This window comes from Pteropus vampyrus, unplaced genomic scaffold (genome assembly GCF_000151845.1).
Source record: "Pteropus vampyrus isolate Shadow unplaced genomic scaffold, Pvam_2.0 Scaffold339, whole genome shotgun sequence".
Classification (NCBI taxonomy): domain Eukaryota; kingdom Metazoa; phylum Chordata; class Mammalia; order Chiroptera; family Pteropodidae; genus Pteropus; species Pteropus vampyrus.
This window is the reverse complement of record NW_011889120.1, coordinates 590,700-616,053: the sequence shown is the minus strand read 5'-3', so window position 1 is coordinate 616,053 and position 25,354 is coordinate 590,700. Positions and strand designations below refer to the sequence as shown.

The following is a 25,354-nucleotide window of genomic DNA, read 5'->3' as shown; positions in this document are numbered from 1 at the left end:
AACAGGTCACTGCCAACCTGAACTCACGGATGTCATTCTCGTAAATGTCTTCATACTTTTACCACATATATAGAACTGTCTTGAATTCTTTTCAACTTTATGTAGTATCACACTCAATATATTTTCCCAAGTTGTTTTTTCCCCCATATAACCTAATATTTGTGAAGCTCATCCATGTTAATATATGTCACTCTAGGTCACTCATTGTTCACTGCTGTGTGGCATTCCTTTGTGTGAATATGTCACATTTAATTCACTTTCTTCCAAAGAGACATATAGCTTATCCCCCCTTTTCTGCTATTATAAACGATATTGCTATAAGCATTCTCACATGGGCCTACCAGGGCAATGGTTCTCAAACTATGTTACAGTCACCTGGAGGGCTTAATAAAACAGATTTCTGAGCCCCATGTCCAGGGTTTGTGAACAATAGATCTTTGGTGGGGCCCAAGAATTTGCATTTCTAACAAGTTCCCCTGTGATGCTGTTGTGATAGGTTCCAGGACCACACTTTGAGAATCACAGCACCAGGGCACATGCCAAGAGTGCAAGTGATGGTCAGAGATATGCAAGCACATCTTTGGCGTTTCTAGTGGTTGCCAAATTGCTCTGCAAAGTGGGTGAACCAATTTACATTTCCACCAGCAGTGAAATGTGCCCCTGGTGCCAACACTGGGTGCTGTCAGATTTTCAGATTGGTCTGTGCCAATCTGATCTTTAATAATTTTTTAAACTTATCATGGCATTTATAATTATATGTACCCAAAATGTGTAAATAAAACAAACTCAAGACTTTACATCTAAAAATTCAGCATAGAGAATATAGTCAATAATATTATAATATGTATAGTGCCAGGTGGGTAACAGACTAATCAAGGGGATCACTTCGTAAATGATATAAATGTCTCGCCACTATGCTGAATACCTGGAACTAATATAATATTGAATATCGACTCTAATTGAAAAATAAAGAAAAAGACTTTACATCCAGGGTTAATTAGAACATTTCCAAACTTTTCTTATAGATGGATGATTCCCTCATGTTCTACAATCTGCCCAGTCACCTGTTTGATTTATCCATCAATCCTAGAAATAAACAAAATGGTATGGACAAAATCGGTAAGACCTTCATAAGAGGAGAGTGGAAACTTGCTCATTTTCATGGCCAGCTTCATTGTAATTTTATTTATTGTAGTTGATTTTTTACTCATTTAAAAAAAAATTTAAAAGGTGAACGGAGTGAGGAAATTTGGGCATATGTGTATGGAAGCAAACTTCTTTCACCAACACACCTGGTCACTTTTGCAGGGAAAATGAAGAAAGCCCCACCCTTAATCATAGTTATGGGAAAGTTCCTTCCATTTCCTTCCAGATTAACAAGGAGACAAGAAGCCGCATACTCACTGATCTGGTTGGTGGATGCACTGTAAAAGGCATTGACCGTCGTCGGATTTGTAAACCACCTGTAGAAAGAGAAACAAATATCACCAAGTGATCAGCATTATCCAGGCAGGAGGGAAGGAAGAACAAACACAACGTGGTGGGATTTATTAGCAAATAACCAGGGAACAATGGGGACACAGGGCATGCAGGAAATTATCACTTCAGTTTAGGGCTATTGCTCTGCTCAATAAATAGTCTCGTCCTAAATTGAACATTTAGGTTAAGTGACAATATATTAACATACCTGGTTATTCACCGTTACTAACTTAACAGAAAAAGTCAGCACTAGTGCTTCTGAAACATTTTTAATGAGAAATTCTAGAATCGAAAGGTCTCTCCCCTCTAATGGAAACACAGCTGAGTTTCTATGCTACATTGCCTCTGGCCTGTCCACTTTAAAAACTTTTGGGCTTTTGATAACACAGAGGTCCATGTAAAGAAGAGAGGAATAAAGTATAACCACACTACCTCAAGGATCTGCCTAGTCTGGTGGAAAGTTTACTGATTTAAGCACCAAAAGATCTAATGACTTGTCCTGCCCAGTGACAGATGAACTAGCTGGGTTGTGTTGGAACTGATACCTGCCTTCTTAGGATTTGGCTATAAAATTAAGGTTACGCATTAGCAGATCCTGGGAATACCTTGCAGCTATGAAGAGTCTACACTCCATTTTAAATGCACAGTAGCTTACTTAGATCAGGGATCAACAAAGAAAAATTTTGTGAAGAGTCAGATTGTCAACATGTAGGTATTTTGCGGGCAAAGACGCAAAATCAAGGAGGTTATGTAGGTACTGCATTAGTGAGAAAAACTTCCACAAATTTTTGATGAAATCAAAAATATAATAATCACCGAGTACATTTTTTTGTAATATAGATCTATTAATAAGAAGAGTGGATTTCTTTTGGGTCAGGATAACATTTTGCTTAATTAGGGTTGAAAGTTAAGGCTCCCCCTCATCAAATCAACTAAAAACATTTATCTCTAAAAATCAGCCTTAGCAAAACCATGGCATGCAAAAACCAGGCAGCAGGCAAGATTTAGCCCACAAGCCGCAGTTTGCCGACCCTTGACTGAGATGGCTGAGTTTCAGCCACTGCCTTTTATTAAAACTAAGCAATTTGTCTTAAACTAAATTGCTTAAAGTAAACTTGTATAAATTCTTTTTCAGGAAAATTATTTTACTAATTTATGCACCCCCCCCAGTATAGCCACACCCTTATCCCTGAATCCTGTGAATATTTTACATTACATGGCAAAAAAGACCACAGATATAATTAAGTTTAAGGACCTAAAAACAGGGAGGTGATCCTGGATTATCCAGGTGGGCCCATTCTAATCACATGAGCTCTTAATAGCAGAAAACTTTCTTGGACTGGAATCTGAGAGATACAACAGAGGAGGAAGTCAGAAGAGATGCTACAGAGCAGGAAGTTAGAGAGATTCCAAGAGTGAGAAGGATTCCCCATGCTGCTGCTGGCTCTAAGATGTAGAGGCCATGGGCAAGGACAAGAGAGAGACCACTCGAGTGAAGAGACCACTCCCAGCTGACAGCCAACAAGGAAGGAGGGCCCTCAGTTCTATAACCACAAGAAACCGAGTTCTGCCAACACTTGATGAGCCTGGAAGAGGATTCTTCCCAGAGCCTCCAGCTGAGAGCCGGGCCAGCTGACATCTTGATTTCAGCCTTTTGAAACCTGGAGCTGAGAAACCAGCCAAGGTAACCTGTACTTCTGACCTAGAGAACTGTGAAATAATACATTTTTTGTCATTTCAGGTGCTACAGTTGTGGTAATTTGGTACAGCAGGAACAGAAAACTAATACACGATGCAAAGAACCAAGCATTTGTATGTCTGCTGTTTGGGTCGAGAGGGGAGAATCCAGGTGTCTCTCAACTTGGCTTCTAAATAACACTGGACTGAACCATAGTATGTACAAAAGGTTATGTGTATTCCTAGAGTTCATCCCTTCTGTTCCCATCGCTCACAATTCCCCTCTCTTTTGCAAAGAATAAACTTTCAAAACTTTATGGTAAGAGCCATGCAAGAAAAATGTTTCTAACTGCTGATGGACAAAGGTGGACAAAACAAAGAAATCAAACAACCACCTGGGGCCTTTGAAGCTTCAGCAAGAATACCTAAAACATCGTATTTCAGACACGTGACTTCACCTTTCCTGACCTTCCAGAGCTCTTGCTGATTCCAGGGTATGTTTGGAGCCTTGATTATACTCAGAGCTCATATTAAGTGACTGCCCCAGTAGGTCCTACCAGTTGTTAATGCTATTACTTGTTATTGGTCAGTGCTCATGCCAAACCAGCCATTAAATATTTTTCTATATCACCCTGATAACATCCAAGTGTATTATATATTTAGTTTTGTTATTCTCTAATGTAAGACCACGTGTGCTGGGTTGTTTTTTGTTTTGTTTTGTTTTTTCATTTCACAGTAAGTGCATATTTAAGAATAAAAAAAATGAGGTTATATTAACTGATGGACAGGCTCAACCACTTCCGAGTGGAAATTTCCTTCAATAGTGAGACAACCAATCACAATATCAGGCTATCTGACGAGGTGAAAAGTTTGAGGTTTATAGGTGACAGTCTATATACATCTCTGGATCCTGCAACATCTAACTGTTTTGCTGCATGGGAAGCCCAGGTCTTCACCTCTGGCAAACTACTGGGAGCTGCATGTGGACAAGTCTTGGGACTGTGCTGGTTTTAACCTATGTTTGCAATTTTTCTACATTCATTTCATTGAGAGGTGGAGTCTAAATTCCTCTCCTCTTCATTATGGGCTAGCCTCCATGACTCCCTTCTAAAACATACAATGCAGTGGAAATGACACCGCATGACTTCCAATGCTAGGAAGTTAAAGGCAATACAACCTCCCCCTGGTGTACACGTGCACCCTTCCTCCTTATCTCTTTCTCAGGAAACTTGTTCTTTTAAAGTTTCTTGCTCAATCAGCATGCTATAAAGAAGCCTAGTACCCCCAGAGAAGCTAAAGTAGGCATTTCAGCCAAAAGCCAGCATCGACCACTAGAGAGAGAGGAAGCTTCCCACATGACTCCAGTCTTAGTCACTATCTAACTGCAGCTCCATAAAAGATCATGAGCAAGAGCCACCCAGCTGAGCCTAGTGACACCCAGAACCACGAAAAAGAAGAATGAATAATTACTGTTGTTTTAACCCTCTACAATTTTTAGGGTAGCTTGTTATACAGCAGTAGATAACTAAAACACTTGAAAGTTGGCTGTCCACAGACCAAGTCCTACCTAACAGGTTGAATTTTCCCAACACAATGGTTTTGAAAAGTATTAAACTGGAATTTCTTTAAAGGAGGTGTGAAAGCACGAGTTCCCCACAGTCCTCACCACTACCTATCATTTGCACCTAAGTCACCATCTGTTAACTGATTGAGCCCTGAAGGTACATGATTTTGCACAATTTATCTTCTACGAGATTTTAAGTTCCTTATGGGCTAAGACTATTCTCCAAATGGTATGTGTTGAAGAGAAGATCACTAAATCTATTTTTAAAAATGTATTACTATATACATATTAATTTGAATAAGCAAAGAGTATCATTTGTGTGCTTTAAATCCTTCTTATTATGTCTTTAGGGTGTTCCTGCACTCTGTGTTTGGGGAAGGATTTAGTGGATTAGGTAGAAAGGGGTCTCATATAAACTTCAAATCCAAAAATACATGAGGATAAAATTATACTGGACAATGGGATATATCAAAGGACTGTAATACAGAAATATAATCATCTAAAGGAAAAGACATTGGTACCCTGATTTCTTTGCACTCTATAAAATAGATATACCTCAGGCTAAAGTTTTACATTTTTAACTATCAACTCTTAAAAACAGTCTAAGGAATATGGAATATAAAAACCATAGGGTATTTAATGCTTTATTTCTAATATCCTGTAGATTATATCCTTTCCATTCCATGCTACAGATAATCCTTTTGCAAATAAAAGTTCTGGGCTGGACCATAATTTGTATAGGCATTTGATGTATTTTTACATATTTTTCAGAAGATAGAGATAGAAAATCCAGTCACATTTGGTTACAGTAGAATGAGAGAGAGTTAATAGGGAAGCTGGCTTAAAATCATTTCTGTCAGAGAAAGGGGATCCCGAGGGAAAGAAATTACTTTTGACTCAAGATGAGAAATGAAGTAAATCCTCTAGTTTTCAGCAAGCCGATGAAGTGACAATTCTGAGAACCAACCCTAAATATGTACCTTCGGGGATGACCACCCAATTAATTTCATTCTTACTGACATTTATCATCATGTAGAAACTTCATAATGCACATTAGTGCACATAAAATGGATTCCACAAGAATGAAAGATATAGGGTATTTATCTCCTTTACCCACAAAGAAGCAAAATGTTATTTTAGGGCTTTATGGAAATATAATCATGATGTGCTGCTCAAAGTAAAGTAGTGTAGTGGAGCTACTCCAGTATCATCCCCACTTGACTAACTCACAAATTTTCAGACCTAAAAGATGTCGATAAAAGCCAATGGGTATCATGAAGCTAAAATTACCTACCATGCTTGAAAAATTTCTTTTAAAAAAAAAATTCTTTTAAAAAAAATTAACTATCATATCACTTTACTGTGCAAAGAGGACCTTAAATTTCTTAATGTTGCTTTCCCTGAAGCAGATAGACAGTCTGAGGAAACAAGAATTACTAACACTGCACTGATTTTTCATCTGTGGAGAACTTTCCAGAAACCTTAACCAATTTAATGTCCTTCTGAAAGAGGTATTTCTTTTCATTGACAGAGAAGAAAACTATGCAAATCACACAATTCGCTTAAGCCCACAAGTCAGCCAGTATTTTTCCAAGGCATGAATAAAATGTTAAGAATAGGCAAGGAAAATGTAAAGACAAGCTACTGAATGGAAGAAGATATTCACCAATAATAAACTCCAATAAGTTACCAAAAAAAACCTAACAATCCATTTAAAAAGAGGGCAGGTGACCTGAACAGACATTTCTCCAAAAAGGATATACAGATGGCCAACAGACATATGAAAAGATGCTCAACATCACTATCATCAGAGAAATGCAAATTAAAAGCACAATGAGGTATCACCTCACACCCATCAGCATGACTGGGATGTGGAGGAAAGGGAACCCTCATGCACCGTTGGTGGGATTGCAAATTGGTACAGCCACTATGGAAAACAGTCTAGAGTTTCTGCAAAAATTTAAAAATAGAACTACCTTATGACCCTGCAATTCCACTTCTGGGTATTTATCCAAAGAAAACCAAAACAGTAATTCAAAAAAGATATATGCACCCCAATGTTCACTGCGACACTATTTACAATAGCCAAGATATGGAAGTAACTTAAGTGTCCATCATTAGGCAATTGGATAAAGAAGATATAGTACATATATACAATAGAGTATTCCTTGTCCATAAAAATGAAATCTTACCATTTGCAACAACAAGGATGGACCTAGAGGGTATTATGCTAAGTGAAATAAGTCAATCAGAAAAAGACAAATACCATAGGAAATCACTTATACATGGAATCTAAAGAACAAAATAAACAAACAAAACAGAAATAGACTCACAGATACAGGGAATGAACTAATGGTTGAAAAATGGGAGGGGATTTGGGGTGCTGGGTGACAAAACTGAAGGTATTAAGAAGTACAAATTGATAGTTACAAAATAGTCACAGGGATATAAAAGTACAGCGTAGAGAATATAGTTGATAATATTGTAATAACTGTATATTGCCAGGTGGGCACTAGACTAATCAGGAAGATCACTTTGTAAATTATATAAATGTCTAACCACTATGCTGTACACTTGAAACCAATATAAATTAATATTTAATGTCGACTATATTGAAAAAAGTTTTAAAGGGGAGTACAGGTGAAGGAGAATAAGAGGTTCAAATTTCTGGTTATAAAATAAGTCATGGGGGGCTGTAATCTACAGCATAGGGAATACAGTCAAAAATATTTTAATAATGTTGTACAGTGTCAGGTGGTTACTTGACTTATCATAGTGATCACTTCTTTAGGTATACAAATGTTGAATAACTTTGGTGGACACCGGAAACTAATACAATATTGTATGTTAGCTATATTTTAATAAAAATCTTTTTAAAAGACAAAAAAGAAACCTTTCGAAATTGGTATTCTAGAGAGAATCATACAGATCTTTGTTAATTAAAAAAATGGACAATGCGAAAAAAAAAAAAGAAATAGTCAAAGCCATTAGAATCTGACAGCCCATCAGTATTTTAGGATGATGTTAGAGATGACACATGTAGGAGTTTTTCAATTAACAACCCAGGTTTTGCTACACACCCAAATGAATAACATCATTTTGAAACTAAAAAATTAACTCGGCAACATTACCAATATGGAGGAGTCACTGAGAAGACCGTGAAAGTCACAGAAACAACTGGTAAGGGCCTTGAGTTTTCCACAAGTTGCAAAAAAAAAAAAAAATTGAATAATCTGAAAGGGCAGGATGATATACATAGATCTATGACTACCATACTATTAGTAGATGCTTAGCGGGATATTGGAAAACATTTGCTGAAGTCACTGGCTTTGAGAAGCTAGTTTTAAACTGTAAATCTAAAATTGCAATGAATAATTTAGGTTGGGAATGAAGTAGGAGAGATGGACTAAGAGATATATGGTGATGAGAGGAAGAGAACCAAGGACAGTGGAGAAGATGGCTTCAAATCAGTTACCTCTTATTTCCAAAGAACCTCTAAAGCTTTCTGCTTTCTTCCTTTGTGCTTTCGACTGAAGTCAGGTATGGGCAGGGGAGTGGTTCAGGTTTAGGCCTACTCCTTAAGTCAAACACTTTTAACTAACTTTGTGGTTATGTGTTGTAGGAAGATTTGATGGGCAGAAGGCAGGGATGGCTAGATGAGAATCATGGCTAAGAAAGAGTAATCACAGCTTAAGCCAAGAGAGGGTATGGGGCCACGAGTTTCTAGAGGCCAGAATAGAGCAGGGAGTTCAAAGGTAGAGTAACGAAAGACCCAGAGAGCCAGCCAAAGATTTGGAAGCCAGAATATCAGCCAAGGTTTAAAAGTGGGCCATGAAAAAAAAAAGTGATCATGGAAACCAGGCTTCCAGCTATGATGATATGAAAAGGTCAAAAAATCCTTTCTACAAAAATTAAGTACAAAACTAGACAAAACTGTCAGCAAACAACCATTTAGGGCTCTGGGAATTGATCGAAGGCAAATAACAAATTGAAAAAAGGATTAATTTTGTAAAACTGCTATAGCTGGAAGTTAAGTAGAATAGGAGTCTATTATTTCTTGCCTGGAACTGCTCCCATCCTTCCCAGCTCCATCAGTGAAAACTATGTTTTCTTAGGGTAGGACTGACTGGAAAATCAGCAGCTTTGCTGCTACAGGGAGTGAACTCAATTAGGAGTGGGGGTGAAAATCTGAAGCTTTATCAGCTAAAAGTGGTGAATTTGGTAAAAAAAAAAAAAAAATGAGAAAAACCCACAGCTTTGCTAGCCTGAAGTGACAGTTCCCATTGGGGAGTGATGGACCAGCCAGAAATTTAACAGGAAAATCCTGGAACTGAAAGAGTCATAGAAGGGTGAGATAAGCTTTCCACATATCCCTGGCTGACTAGAAAACTAGGCACATGTATAGGGGAAACCAGAGAGAGCCCAGCAGGAAGTAAAATCCAATGCTGAGTGAGAACTGGTTATGAATTTGAATGCATCCCTGACCCCCACACAGACCAACTGGCAAAGAGTAGAAGCCCTACGGGCTAGATGAGTTTGAATGCAAGCTCTGCCCTGATCCCCTGAACATTAAACTATGCAGATACAGGGGCAAACTCTAGGAAGTGAAGATAAAAAATAAAAATAAAAGTATTTTCAATGAGCAGAGACAACCACGGCTGCATACTATATAGGGCAGACAGATTCTACAGTGTAAGTCCAAGCAAGTTACTTTTTGAAAAGCTTCAGAAAAATAAATCAGAATCCACAATTGATACAATATATTATCTAAAATGTCATTTGTAGCAATGACAAAAAATTATGCTTTGCAAAAAAAAAAGAACAAAAAAAGCAATCAATAAAAATTGACTCTGAATGAGCCCAGATATTGGATTTAGCAAAGACTTGACAACAGCCATTACAAATTAGTTCAAAGGATTCAAATAAACTATATTCAAGGAATTAATGGAAAATATGATGACAGTGATTCAACAAATAATCAAAACAGGGAAATAGAAACTATAAAAAATTATAGAAATTCTGGAGTTGAAAAGTATAACAATCAAAATTAAAATGTGTTAGATAAGTCGATAGCAAATTTGAGAATGCACAAGGAAGAATCACTGAATTTGAAGATAGGTCAACAGAATTATCCAATCTGGAGAACAAAGAGATAAATAAATACATTGGAGAAGAGGGCCATAGCAGAACAGAGTCAAAAGTACCAGCAGGCAAGAACAAAAAGTAATCTAAACCTAAGCTGAAGAATTTCTCAGTTGTAACCCTCTATTCATTTGTAAAATGGGGATAACAAATAGGACCTGGACCTCATGGAATTAATAAGAGAATAAAATGAATTAATACATGTAAAGCACTTCTTGGCACACTATAAACATATAATAATTGTTAGCTGCTATCATCATCATCACCATTTTGCTAGGGAAGGAAATCATGGCTGGCCCTGGCCCCAAAAGTTCCTAGGGAAACTTTCTTACCTGTAGGGAAAGTTTATACAGGCAACTGGGAAGAAGGGGAATAAATCATAACTACTACTGGAGGAAAATAATAGAGCTATCAGTTCTTTGACACTCATTACCTCAGCAAATAACCTCTGGTTACTTCATAATTATACAATTACTTCTACATTTGTAATCACACTTTATTTTAAAAACATTTGTTCTTTAAGATCTTCAAAAGTTTCTACCTGAGTGTGAAATTCTAGAGAAATCTGTTATATATATACATATAGATTTTTTTCGTAACAAGATCTAGAAATGATTTGAACATCTACATTCTAATGAGCTTTCTTTTGATCCATGTTGATGCTAGGAGTGGCGGAGCCATAATGAGAATGAACAACTGTTTCATATAATATCAGAAATAAGAGTTTCCAAAACACAACACAGATTTTACCCAACCAAGATAACTGGTGAGCCAGATACTCTGACTTGAGGGGAATTAGAAAGTTTGATCTAAAGAGACTCTACTTACCACCAACATTTTCATCTACTTCACTTCATTATTTTTTTTTTTACTCACTCTGTTTTTGGAACAGCTTTTCTCAGCCAGAAGAAATCAGACTGTGCTAAATACTTGCGAGTTTGCAGGACGTTGCCAAAGTAGTCAGATTCTGAAAACTTGATCTGAATAAAACAAACCACAACAATCGTTGTTCTAAGTGCAGGTAAAAGATGGCTCTTAAAAAAGACTTCAGCACACAAATAAGCGGTCAACAGAGAAGCTGCACTCCTCATAGCATCTCTCAGCCATCATCGGTCAACCCAGTATTCACAAAGCCATGAAATTTAATCTCGGTGATTTTCTTTTAAAATAAAAAGTTCAAAAATCAATATAGTCATTTCTGGATCACAGTTAGAAACAAGAGAAGTTACAGTAATTTACAATGTGTTTCATTTGCTTTATAACAGAAACATCTACTTTAACCCTTATAGAACATATTATCTTAGGTTTGAAATTTCTTGGCCCACATGAGTCCTTGATCTTTTCTTAAATGTGCATTTTATCTGTCACGTAGGTTCTTCTAATAACATTCAGTCTAGTAAGCCGCAATCTCATTTAACTTATAGATGATGATTCAGTCAAATGTTAAAATCCAGTTTACTGTAATCGGCCTTTGTTCATGAAGAAAAAAATTGAAAGCAATTCAGAGACTTATTTTCCAACCCAAGCACAATGGAGTCACAAGAATAATTTAATTATTAATAGAACTTATTAATCAACACTCAAAATACTCTGGTCACTAAAAAGTAATGAAATTACAGAGGCAATCATAGATTACAGCTTGCACGGGAAAACAAGAAGTTGATGTCTCACGACAATGTTGTCTATTAAAATAGGAAAACAGACATAATTGATTCTTGAGTCCTTTCCTTTTTTTGGAAAGAGAATGGCAAACCATTTCAATTTTGTGGGCACTTTATCTACAAAATTAGCAGTACTTAACCTAAATTTTATAAATAACATCTATGCAATACTAAAAACAATGGTTTGTAATACTTTCTAATGCTTTGGTTTTATAATATATGACTGTAGCAAATAAAATAAGATAAACATTTGAATAAACAAATAACCAAGAGTAATCAAATTCTTATTAGCTGTAATATTTTTGTAAATTTAATTTAAAAATTTTTAGTTTTGTAAAATTTTTTAATTTTTGTAAAATTTTAAAAGCAAAACTTAAAATATAGCAAGTGAATGCATATGAGACCCACAGGCATTACAGTACAGATATGAATGTATCTGTACACAACTTGATGATCACAGACTTGACAGTAGCCTATTTGTTGGCCAATGTCTGGCTCAGGTTTATCTCTTCTCTAACATATTGTGGGTACTCATTATGTCTGTAGAGTAACTTTTGTTAGTGATTCATCTTAATCTTTCCAGGGACCTGGCTGAAATATAAAGAAAGGAGTAAAATAACTAAAGGCACAGGGAGAAAGGCAGGAATGAAAGTAGCAATTTCTGGCATCCTTGGTGTTTTACTTGGCCAACAAGTAAAACAAGATATGACTTTAAATTGTCACTCAATCCTCTTACAGGAGTGGCTGATAAATGGTGGTATAGTCACACAATGAAAAACAATACAGCAGTTTAAACAAATGGTCTGTATGCGTGAACACGAAATAACCTCAAAAGCAATGCTGAGTAAATAAGACAAGTTGCATGGATGAGAGAATTTTAAGTTTTAGAACATGTAAAACAAAACAATACTATGTGTTGTTTATGGACATGTATCTATGTAGCAAAAGCATAAAGAAATGCATGAAAATGATAAACACTGAATTCAAAGTAGTGGTTATATCTAAGGAAGAAGGTAGATAAAGACGAAGGACATTAGGTCAAAGACAATTACACAGAGAATTTCCAATGTATTTGTTTTATTCATTTAAAATGTGTTTGCATGTATAAAGTTATATGGCAATATGTTTAATATTGGTTAAAGGTAGAGGTGTTCAAAATATGATTTTAATACTTTTCCAATGTTTGAGATGCTTTCTCATAAAAAAAATCTTACGACTGATTATATTTTAACACAGATGTTTATACTCAGCCTCAGAAATAGCGTAAGCTCCTTGGTTTAGGAAGCAACTTCGTCTAGCAATCCTAATGTATTCCTGGATTGTTTAGTTAAAAAAAAAAAAGTCTACTGTTCAATCCTTAGCCTTTTTCAGCTTTTGTTCCCAAGACGGCTCTGCCAGAACTTTCAGAATATGATTGTAACTGAAAATTCAGATATCTTCTTGGGTTCAGAACACTTTCCAGGAAATTCTCCCAAAGGAATTTCCTTCAAAAATATTAACTTTTTTTTTTTATCATATCAGTGGGGTCAGTTACTTTTAGAAGAGTTTGCTATTTATGAGATTTTCCTGTTCATCTGGAAAAAATAACTTGACATTCAAGTTGTTCTACAGATATCAAATGGAAAACTAAACAAAAATTTCCGAAGGAAGAAGAGTTCTACGTCTAAAACTACTTTAAATAAGTAAGATCCTACCGCAGCCACTGAAATAACCATGGGGAGGAAAACTCAGAGGTAAGTAATTACAATTTGCTAACAGCTTATTAATGTTTAGAAGAACAATTTAAACACTGTTTTATTAAACTGAGAATTTTTGCTATTTCTTAGCCTGGTTTAGTTGATCTATTCATTTATTTCATGGAAGTCACAGGTAATAGGGGACAAATGTTATCTTTTCCCGTGAGACAGGTTAAGTGTTTAAGGGTAGGGAGGGGCCAGCCACTGTATTCCCATGTGATAGGTAGAAACGGAGGTAGAGAGATTATGAAATTTATTAAAGCATTCAGTCAAAATCATTGGGCTCCTACTTCAGTGTTTTCATTGACCCTAATTTAAAAAAAAAGTGATTCAACAGAAAGAGCACAAGGAAGGAGGAGGGGACATTAAGGATTACAATGAAAGGAAAAGCAGTGATTAAATAAATCATGGTACAGTTTACTTAATATCATACAGCTGTTAAAATAATGGTAATGACAGCTACAGAAGACAAGGACAAAACAATATGTTAACTACAAAGGTCAGTATACAAAATTATATATAAACATCAATTACAGCTATACAAAAATAGACACAAAATAACACACTAAAAGTTTGTATTATTATGTTTGAATACCAATATTATGGGTGCTTTTTCATTCCTTTTCTCTAGTTCCCAAATTTTCCACCATGTGAAAATACTTTGATGATGTCAAATATTTCATTAAGCCCCTGAGTGAGAAAAAAACTATGAAACTCAGCAACCACTGGGAAAGTCCTGCTTGTTCTATATATAGCAACAAGAATGAATGCACATGAATATTTTAAAACCACTTGTAATCTTCAAAAAAATGTTTAAACTCTGCAAAGGACAATAATTGGCTCAAAAACCTCTTGTCTTGTCAGTTACTGGTGAAAATCCAGGTCAAGTTGATAATGATTTTCAATCAATTCCATCTCCTGACTTTTCAATTGAATGACCTTTGGAGAACTAATTAGAGCTTTCCTGTCATTTCCTAGGAATAGCTGTCCAGATCATAAAATTTAGGGGAATCTGCATTTCTCTTCTTGGAAATCCTATCCTGAATGGCAAACACCAAATGCCACAGACTGAACGGAAGAACAAAGCTATACCCCCTGCCAAACGTAAGGAACACATAATAAGGACAGAACAAGGAAGCGTGCTCAGCTTCTCCATAGAATCAGTAAGTACGTGCTGATAAATCATTACATAAGTCAAATAAGAAGTTAGATTCTAGGATATTTTTTGTTTATGCTAAATCCATTTAAAGATATTCACAGATATATCCAAATGCGTACATGAAAGATTTTATATTAGGCACCCAAACAATTTGCTGAATACTTGATGGATCCAGATTTTATATTTACGTTTTCTCTTATTTAAATAGCAAAGTAATATGCAAGATTGTTGTGTTTAGATGGCTTTGCCCATAAGTAGTACGTGTATGTGTGTGAGTGTACATACATACAGAAGTGATGTTCAAAATGTTTAACCACCTACGTATGTGGTACACTGTGGAAGATGCAGTTCCCACAGCAGCCACATAAGAGTGACTCTGAAGTAGCAGTCATTAGCACACTAGCCAGGAACCAGATGGAAATAGATGCCCTGTCACCACCACCAGAGGTAAAGGAAAGTCTTGGTCTGCTCCAGCTGCTGAAGCACTCTAGATGAAGGCCAGTGTGTGGGAGTCAGAGAGGGCTGGATGGAAGGCTGGCAGACAACTCCCTCCAGCGCCTATCCTTGGTTCTCTGAGGCCATGGTAGTCAGAGATCACTTGGGAGAGCAGAGGGCAAGGTTTATTTTGACTTTTTACCAAATAGTACAGAATTATTTCAATATTTTAATAACCTGTCTTTGTGGAGCATTCCACCTAAATATCACCTCACTCTTGCATAGTGACAGTAGCACTCTCTGTCATTTATAATGCGTGCGCGCACACACACACACACACGAGTGCTCCATTGGCCAGAGCAGACCAAGACCCACTCCAGAGGATATTTTAATATCTATATATCTCTATATGCATATTTATATGTTTACATATGTGTGTATCACTCACCAGAACCATTGACCTTCTCTGAAAAGTTATCCATATCTAATTTTTGTGAGTAAATGGAGGTCAGCTGTGAATCTGACTTTAGTCTCTACTGCAATTCTCCACTGGCTTTTACAAGAATGAGTAAAATGCCTAAGGTGCCTATTATTTATCCGTCGTCTCTCAGAAACATGTCCACCCTTTTAGTCCTTTCTACAATGCAGGGGCAGGGAATCTGAAAACTCTGTTTCCCAGGCTTCACTGCCAGTTGGCTTCCTGCCAAGAGGAGGCATTAGGGGAAATGAGCAGGAGGCAGGAGGGGAAAGGATGCTGTGTTTGGTCTCTTTCATTCTCTCTCCCCTCTTTCTTCTTCTGACAATGACCCTGGAAGCTCTGAAGTGGCAGTTTCTCCTCTGCTCTCCTAAGTGATGATACTATCATCACCTCCTCCCTTTTGTGCCCCTAGACACAGGGGTGGGAGCTGCTTCCTGAAGTTATTAATCTCTGGTTTACCTCACCTTCCTGATTTCTGCCTTCCAACCTATTTCCTGTATTAAATCTCCTGGCTCTGAAATACCTAGTGTGGTTTTGGCTTTCCCAGCTGATACAGCAACCTTTACAAAATTGCTATCAACTCATTCTTGAGTCTATTTCCATCAAGGATCAGTGAAGGAACACTGCATAAGGCTAATCTGAAAATGGACTAAAGTCTACCTTTTGAGGCTAACTAGCAAGCTTTCCTACCTGCTACTGGGGGTTCACATAAAGGGCATTTCCTTTCTTCTTGCTCTTTTCAAAGACTACAGAAAGACTGTTGTTCAGAAACACTTTGCTGGGTATCTCAGTTTACCTTGTCATCTTCAGAGGGGAACACATTTTTTTTCTCTAATTCTTTACATTTGCTTCTTGGTGCTTTTCCATCTGCTCTTATCTCTGCATGGGCCCAACTTCAGTTTTCAACCTTTCTGCTTGACCTTCGTCTCATCCATTACCTAATCTCTATCCTCTTTCCTTTTGTGTTAGTACGTGATGAATCATATCTTCACTTGTGTCAAATAAAGCAAGCTGTTTTTCATTTGTAAAAGCCTCTCATGCTCAGAGCTTAAATAACCAGAAATTTCTGGTAGGCACTACAGTAGTCCTTATCTACATGTTTCTACATGAACTGAAAACAGTCCTATTGTGTACCTGCAATACTTTAGTCCTTTTGCTATTAACCTCAGTGACATTACTACTATCACATCAAGCATCCTTTACCTAGTTTCAAGTTGGGTTTTATTCATTTTCTCTATCAGCTTCTGAACACAAATGTATTTTTATTTCATGTATTTGAATTTTTTTTCACCGTCTGTTTTTTAAACTGTTAGAAACTCTTGGGTGTAATTGTGTCTGCTCTGGCAATGAGTCATGAAAGCCATTTCTTCACAAAAGTGCTTAAAAATCTTGGTGTCTAATGGCTTCAGTTCAAGCCCTAGAGAAACGAGGAAACATACCCAACATTGCATCCTATTTGACATCTGGTTTCTTTTCACAAAAGGTACTGCATTCAGTCAGTCCTTAAATTCGGTATGAAATCCAGGTTCTCCTGCTAAGGTACCTTGCACCCTAGTGATGTTCTTCTTAGCACTAACAGTTCTCACACTGATCCACAAAGGAAGAGCTACTATTTACAGAGAGGCTGTTTATGTGCCAGACATTATGCTAGGTGCTTTTTCATTTTATATAATCTCATTCGATCATCCCAACAATACTAAGACTTGCTTATTATCTCCAGTATCCAGATAACCAAAGGGAAGCTAACTGACGTTATGCAACCTGCACAAAACCAAACAACTAGTAAGTGGAAGAGGCAGAATCACTCCAAAGCCTGTGCTGTCAACCACTTGACAATACGACCTCCCCTCTTCTCTTCTCCCTTCCAACCAGCTCTGGGAAAGCAGCTCCCACCAATTCTTCAAACCCACTCCTCTGTCCCTCCAGCACAGCTGCCTGACAAGGACCCTGCAAAACCCCTTCTCAGAATGCAGGCAGAGCTTCCTGGGCCCAGATTTCAGTCCTGGCTCTGACACTCTGTGGGGCGCTGAAGAAATCACTTAACTTCACTGAGTCTCTATGCCTTTTTCTGTAAAATGGGCCTAAATGCCATCTACTTCACAAAATCACTGTGGGACGTAAAAGATAACATACATGAATGTGTCAAGTGCATCAGTACTTTTAATTATCATGACAATAGTGAAACTTTTCAGCATCAAAACAATGTATAAGATGGGCTGTGTGAGCTTTGAGATACTGTGAAGCTTAATTATTTTATTCCACAGCAACTGGATCAATACTTTGGAAGGCCATGTCTTGGTGCCAAATGGAGAAACTTTCTACTTAAAGCTTTCTTTCACTTTTGAATAACCTTACAAAATTCTGATACCCATCTACAAAGCCAGGATTGCTTTCAGATATGCGACGTGTCAAACCACAATTTCAGGAAAGAGATATAACTTAAAACCATAGTTATTTAAAGAATTCCAAAAAACTACTTTTCCAACAAAATCTAGTGAATGGTAAAAACAGGGGTTTTGTGAGGAATCAAAGTTCTTTACCAGAACTATTTGTAGGAAATAAAATAACAGTGGGTGTGATTAGAAAGGCCTGTAATGAATATATCTACTGGAAAATATATGTCCCAAAATACTGAAATAAAAAAGAATTATTACTATTCCTTCATCAGTAACTTACTGCAAATATACAGTCCAACTCACAATAAATTATAGTCATATGTATATGCACTTAATTTGCAAAAACACTCATAAAGTTTAATGAAGTTAACTCCCAGTAGGCAGATTTATTACTAGTCATTTAATATGAATGAAACACATAAAGATTGCTTAACAAACATTAGGCATCCGCCACTAGAACACGTCCACTAATTGTAAAATACTTGAATTGCTCAGTTCTTTTCTTTATGATCGAATTAGGCCGAGTCCAAGTCCATTTACTTTAAGGTACCTACTCAGTTATACATTTTTTCTGCCACTTCCTTTATTTTGAATCTGCTCTAAATCTTATGATAAGCTTGGCATATTGAGGCTAATATCTAGCCAAGAAATGAATCAAAAGTTGGTGCTTTCTGGCACCACCAGGTTTAATTGCTTGGACTTGGGTTAGTTGAAAGGCATGAGGCCAGTAAAACTTGCCAGAAAAAAAAAATACAGTAAATTTAGCACTTACTGCCTTGAGGTCTTCATTAACATGAGTATCATTCATTATAAACTCAGGATAGCCAACTTTTGCCAAAACAGCTCTTGCCTATAAAAAGGAAAAAGGAAATGATGTCAGAGTTTCAGCATTTAAATCATTAATAATCACAGGATATAAGAATGCAACCTTCATCTGAAAACTCCATTTACTGAATATCTATCTACTCTATGCAATCCACTGTGAAGGGCAAAAAAAATTTTAGTTCCCTCCACTCAAATACTAAAAACATAGTGAATGTAGCAAAGAACTATACAGTATAATATAAATAAAATACAAGTTTTAGTAGAAATAAATGATATTGTTATCAAAGTCCAAAGCAGAGACTATTAACTCATGGGTGAATGCTTAATGGCGGTTGGGGGCAAACTGAGTCTTTGAGAATGGTTAGGATTTCAAAACTCTGGGCTGAGCAGAAGGACACTCCAGGAAAAGAAACAGAAGGGGCAAAGACAGGGAAATGGAAACAAAGGGCATCTTGGAGAGATGGAGTAGCTGATGTAATTGTACTAGAAAGCACGAGTGGTGGGGAACAGAAAAAAGTGCAGAAAAAATGGCTTGGGCCAGATCACAGGGTTTCCCAAATACCATGCTAAAGAGTCTAGATTTAATTTTACAATTAGAGAGAAGTAAATACATTTAGCAGGAGTAAAATTAGATGAGTCACCCTTCAGCAACATTATCTGTACAACATGAATGATGGCCAGGATGCCAGAAAGACTGGAGACAAGGGGTCCAGACTAAGAGGCATCATAACCATCCTTTTGATAGTCATACTAACCATTCTCTGTGTTTTGAAGCATATAGGGAACAGATAAAGGAAAAATCAACTTTGGTGCATACAAGGAGCCTCCAGAGCAGGGACAGGCCAACTACCGGCCCTAAGCCATATCTAGTACCTTCTTTCCCCTCATTATCTGTTTTTATGAAGTTTTATTGGAATACTGTTGTGCCCACTCATTTACCTGTAATATATATGGCTGCTTTTGCACTACAACAGTGCTGTTGACTAGCTGGGACAGAAACCCTGTGGCCCACAAAGCATCAAATACTTACTACCTGGTCCTTTATAGAAAAGGTTTCCCAACCTTTGCTCTAGGGAAACTTTACAGTTCCACGCAAAAATTTGTCTCTCTCTTCTTCCCAGATTCTGAGTTTCACAGAAACAAAAGAGCGGCTTGCTCAAAGAGTAAGTACATTGGTGGGGTTCTGCCCAGATCCCCTGGGATCACTTTTATCACTTCTATTCATCCCTCCCAAGCTTCTATGTCCTTTTTATTTTCTAATGGCCAGCACCTGAGACTCTTTGAAGACCTCTGGGAGTTTATCTGCCTTTGGCCCCCACTTCCATCCCAGCAGCCCTCAGCTAATGACTGACTATAGCAGGAGTATGAAAGCCCAGCTCCTATGCTGCAATTAAGAGCAAACCATGAGGTATAATTTGCACTCCAGAGTTCCCTGCATGATCAGGCTGTCTGAGACACCCTGAAATTGCATCCTTGCCTGTCTCTCACCCTTCCCTGTCTGGCTTCCTCCATTCCCTTGCTGGTTGCTCTCGGGAGCACTTGCTGAATAAATCATAAATCACTTGCACACGAACCCTAATCTTCAGCTTTGCCTCCAGAAGACCCAACATAAGACACCAGGCAACCCAAACACATTGGTTTTATTCCAGCAAAGCAAAACCAATGACCTTTGCACACTGCTCTTGGTAACGAGTTTTTTTTTTCCTTTAGTTCCTTTCAATTTTCCTCGCTCAAGAAATAAATAGAATAAGATAGTACATTTTCCTTATCTTCTTTGAGATAATTCAAATATTAACTATCAGCAGAAACCTGAAACTCAAGACTCAGAGAGGATTTTACAAGTGCCGTAGGACACAGTCATAATGAGTTTTGCTGTTCCAGTGACTCAAATATAGCATAAATCAAATTCAGCCTTCAAAACCCCTTGAGTTACACTGAAAGCCTGATGTGACCCAGATACCAGATAACTAGAAGTTACAACTCTCCCCTCAACACCAAACAATACGTCATATGTCTACAGGTTACCTTGTTCCAAGATTGTTTTATTATTTTCTTCACTGTATTTAATACCTCACTGTATTTTATCAGCTCACCACAAGTCACATGCATGACTACAGCAAATAAAGAGCTTCAGATAGTTCCTCCAAAAATAAAGAACTATATAAGTTGAGTCATCCACAATTGTTTTCTGAACACTGGTCTTTCTGAAGCATGCTGGTGAATTATGCATTATTTTTTCAAACCTCATGCTCTGGGACCCCCATTGCACTATGGAGCTTCACAGAATATATTACCTTCTGCACTGTATATGCAGGTCATTGAATCCTTTTTAATTATTTAGTTAGAAACGCCATGACTTGAAACGGGCCAGAACAGCAATACAAAGAATCTCTATCCACCTCCCAAGGACACATAGATAAAGGTGATAATACCGGTAGCAACATTGCCAATATCTTAATAGAAGGCTCTTCTTCCCAAAATGTGCTGTGTACATATGCCTTTAGTCAAACTCAAATGCTCCTTCTGCCAGTTAGTTGTCAATTCCATATCATCCCACCCAACCCCATTCTCCATTCTTCCCTGAGAAGCTTCAGAACTACATCTCCCAAAATCCCATGAAGCATGGCTTCAGGTTAGACTCTGCCAAAGAGAAGCACTCATGGGAGATTTGAAAGGTAGAAGAGAAGGAGATGCTATTTATTCATTTGCTGTTGGTAGCCATGGGCAGACACAGGGCATCCGTAGTCAGCAGATACAGCCTTTGCCAGCAGCTTCCAGGCATTCTCCTAAGAAGACCCCTTTTGTGTGAGGGCAGCAGAGATCATTGGCAGACTCTCCCCTTCATTCCTCAGCCCTCCCAATGGTTACATAAGCCTCCAATTCCCCATATTGCGTATCTTCCTGATTGATGTACTTAAAAGTTCATCCTTTTTCCTGAATAAACTCTAACTGATATAACCTTTCATGGAAATAGTAATCACATCACTTTCTAACTTTTTCAGAATGGGAGGAATGAAGCACCAACAGTTTGATGGCAGCTTGTTGAAGGGTAAAGTATTAGTGAGGCAGCCTGAAATCAACTACCCCATGGGCTACATGGGCAAGAAGGAAAGGCAAGTCCTACTGCAAATACTGAGAGAATGGTGGTATAAATACACAAGAGACTGCATATTATGTCCAGCAAAAACAAACAAACAAACAAACAAAAAAAAACACATATCCTACACTCCTTGCGGCTCATCAAAAACTCTAGAGTTTTCCTTAAACAAACCTGTGGAAAGGGGCTGCACATGACGACCACCTATTGTCTACCCAATATCCATTCTACTTTCATTCTCCTACTATCAGACCCCAATTCTGCTCAGGGTGACAAAAAATAGCTGCATCCTCTAGCTTCTTTTGTAACTAGAGTTCGCTGTGGGATAAGATTCTGGCCAATGACATATAACGAAGTCCTAGTTCCACTTCCAAAAATTCAATTTAAAAGAGGAGAGACTCGCCTGGCACATACCTTCTGCCTTTAGACCAGAGTTTCTCAACCTTAGCACTATTGACATTTTGGGCCAGATAATTCTGTTGTGGGAGCTGTCCTGAAGGATATTTAGCAGTATCTCTGGCTTCTATACACTAGATGGCCAATAGTAACAAACCCCCCACACCAAGTTGTGACAATCAAAAATGTCTCCAGATATTGCCAAATGTCCCTTAGGGACAAAATCACACCTGAGTGAGAACCACTGCTTTAGCCTTTCCTCTTATTCTTTCTTGTAATGCTGATGCAATGCCAGGGGTAGAACAGCCATCTTGTAACCACAAGGCAACAAACTTGAGGAAGAAATCAAACAACTAAAGATGTCTGAATGAAGAGCTGATGGCATCTGGATCCCACTGGATCAGGCCTGAACTGCCTCCTTCTCCCATCTATAACATGAGGAAAATAAACCCCTTATCTGTTTGAGGTACTATTATGTCATGTTTTCCATTAGCTGTAGCTGAATATAATCCTAACACACTCTCCTTTTCACCAAATATAGTTTGAAGAAAAAAATAGTACCTACTTCACAGGGTTGTCTGCAAGGATTCAGAATGACATGGCATGTAAAGTTTTTTTTTTTTTTTTACCTTAGTCCAGAGTACATGATGAATAAATGTTGATTGTATACCACACTGAGGAAGTAGAAACATGACTTCTTCAATGATTTAAAGTAACTGTTTTGTGCCTGTTTGGAGAGTCTTTCAGGGAAGCTCAGGTCAGATCAAGACCTTAATCAAATACCTGAACTCCTCTGTGGAATAGTATCACTCTCTTTGGTCACAGGAAGTTTCAAGGGGTCACACAAAATGGTGAGAAAGAAAGGCTGTTGAAGCAACCTTGTGATCAATGGGGAGAAGAGATGTGCCCACGAGATTCTTGGAACATGGTAGAAGATTTTTGGAGCAAAGCCAGACTCTAAGCATGAGCCAGGAGAACCTAAGCCAGTCACACTCCCAAAAAAGCCTTAGGACTCTCTTGAGGGCCACTGTTTGCACACTGCAGAAAATGGACAAAAGAAACACTATCAAAGCTAATTATAGAAAAGAACAAAAAAAAAAAGGTTGCCTTTAGTATTTGACATTTTGATTTCGGCCTTCATCTCCTTGCTTTTTCCTGCATCTGTACCTCCCCAGTAGGCCTTGGGTGTTCACACACTGTGCTCCAAAGTCATCTCCCCCTTCCCGCCCCACCCATTAAAACTGTCATTCATGCAAAGCAGCTTATCCATTTGCTGTCACTGGGGCCTCAAACTAATTTAAAATAAAATGTGAATGACTAATAGCAATCTAATGTATTACCCCTAAAGAAATATCTGCATTTAAAAGAGTAGTTCATCAACCGAAGGAACAAATCCAATTATAAGAGAGGTTTCTGTAGCTGAGAGATCATTCTTTCTGATACTACTCAAATTAAGCCAAAGGCCTATTACATATAATCAACCATTGTGTTCCCTACATAAAACACAGTGACAGGTGCATAGCAAGTAATCAGTGCTCAATAAATAATGACTCGTATAATGATTTAGTGGATAAACTCACTCTGATCAATGTCAACAACTGTACCAGAAAATATGAAAGGTTATAGGCTAACATATGACCAAGAACATCATTCAATGCTGCTTACATGACAGCACATTTCCATATTAACTGATCTTACCATAGGAGAAAAAAACGGAAGGAAAATGAGAGACTTTATGAGAACCTAGGGAACTTTCTTTAAAATGGAGCAATGTTTAAAATCTACTGAAACTGAGTCTTTTTTTATTAAAAATTATTGGGGTGACATTGATCAACAAAATCCAATAAGTTTCAAGTGTACAATTCAACAGAAAGTCATATGAATATTGCTTTGTGTGTTCAATATCCATAGTTAGATTTCTTTCTGGCACCATATATTTAACCTTTTTTACCCCATCTACATCCCCCAACCCCGCCGCTTCCCTCTGGTAACCACTAGCCTACTGTCCATGTCCATGAGTCTCTGTTTGTTTGTCATATTGTTTGTTGCTTTTAGATTTATATCCCATATATGAGTGATATGTGGTTCTCAGCATTTTTCCGTCTGGCTTATTTCGCTTAGCATGAGTATCTCAAGGTCCATCCATTTGTCACAAATGGCAGTATTTCATTTCTTCTTATGGCTGAGTAATATTCCATTGTATATATGTACCACAGCTTCTTTATCCAATCATCTATCGTAGGACACTTCGGTTGTTTCCACATCCCAGCCACTGTGAATAATGCTGCTATGAACATCGGGGTGCATTTTTGCAGATAAATGTTTTCAGGTTTTTCGGGTTAAATATCCAGAAGAGGGATTGTTGGATCATATGGTAATTCAATTCTTAGTTTTTAAGGAACCTCCATAATGTTTTCCATAGTGACTGTAACAATTTGCTGTCCCACCAGCAGGGTATGAAGGTTCTTTTTTCTCCACATCCTCTCCGACACTTATTACTTGTCCCACTGATGATAGCCATTCTAACAGGTGTGAGGTGGTATTTCATTGTGGGTTCTTTTTTTAGTCTTTTTTTTTTTTTGGGTGGTTTATTTCTTTATTTATTTTTTAATTAATTAATTTATTTTTTATGGTCACATTGGTTAATAAGATCCGGTAAGTTTCAGCTGTACATTTTAACAGTAAGGCATATATATATTTACACTGAGTGTTCACCTCCCATAGTTAGATTTCTTTCTGTGACAACATATTTGACCCCCTTTATCCCATCTACTTCCCCCCTCCCTCCTTCCCTCTGGTAACCACTAGTCTATTATCTATGTCCATGAGTCTCTGTCTTGTATATTTGTTGCTTTTAGGTTTATATTCCATATATAAGTGATATCATGTGATTTTCAACTTTTTCTGTCTGGCTTATTTCGCTTAGCATGATTATCTTGAGATCCATCTATGTTGTCACAAATGACAGTATTTCATCTCTTATTATAGCTGAGTAATATTCCATTGTGTATATGTACCACAGCTTCTTTAGCCAATCATCTTTCGTAGGACACTTCGGTTGCTTCCATGTCCTGGCCACCATGAATAATGCTACTATGAACATCAGTATGCAAATATGTTTTCATTATGGTATTGATCTGCATTCCCCTAATAGCTAGTGAAATCGAGCATCTTTTCATATGTCTGTCGGCCATTTGTATGTCTTCTTAAGAGAAGTGTCTGTTTAGGTCCTCTGCCCATTTTTTAATTGGATTGTTTTGTTATTGTTATTGTTGTTGTTGTTATTGAGTTGTATGAATTCTTTCTATA

The 25,354-nt window shown here is 37.4% G+C and overlaps 1 protein-coding gene across 1 annotated transcript in view; it reads right to left on the bottom strand.

Moving 5' to 3' along the window:
- Window positions 1-25,354, bottom strand: part of PHEX (phosphate regulating endopeptidase homolog X-linked) — a 178,351-nt gene that overhangs the window by 47,480 nt on the left and 105,517 nt on the right. Inside the window, exons 13-15 of the mRNA XM_023522333.1 lie at window positions 18,500-18,577; window positions 10,739-10,842; window positions 1,405-1,463 (exon numbers count right to left, since the gene is read on the bottom strand). Coding sequence (XP_023378101.1) covers window positions 1,405-1,463; window positions 10,739-10,842; window positions 18,500-18,577 — 241 coding nt within the window. The remainder of the gene's footprint in view (window positions 1-1,404; window positions 1,464-10,738; window positions 10,843-18,499; window positions 18,578-25,354) is intronic.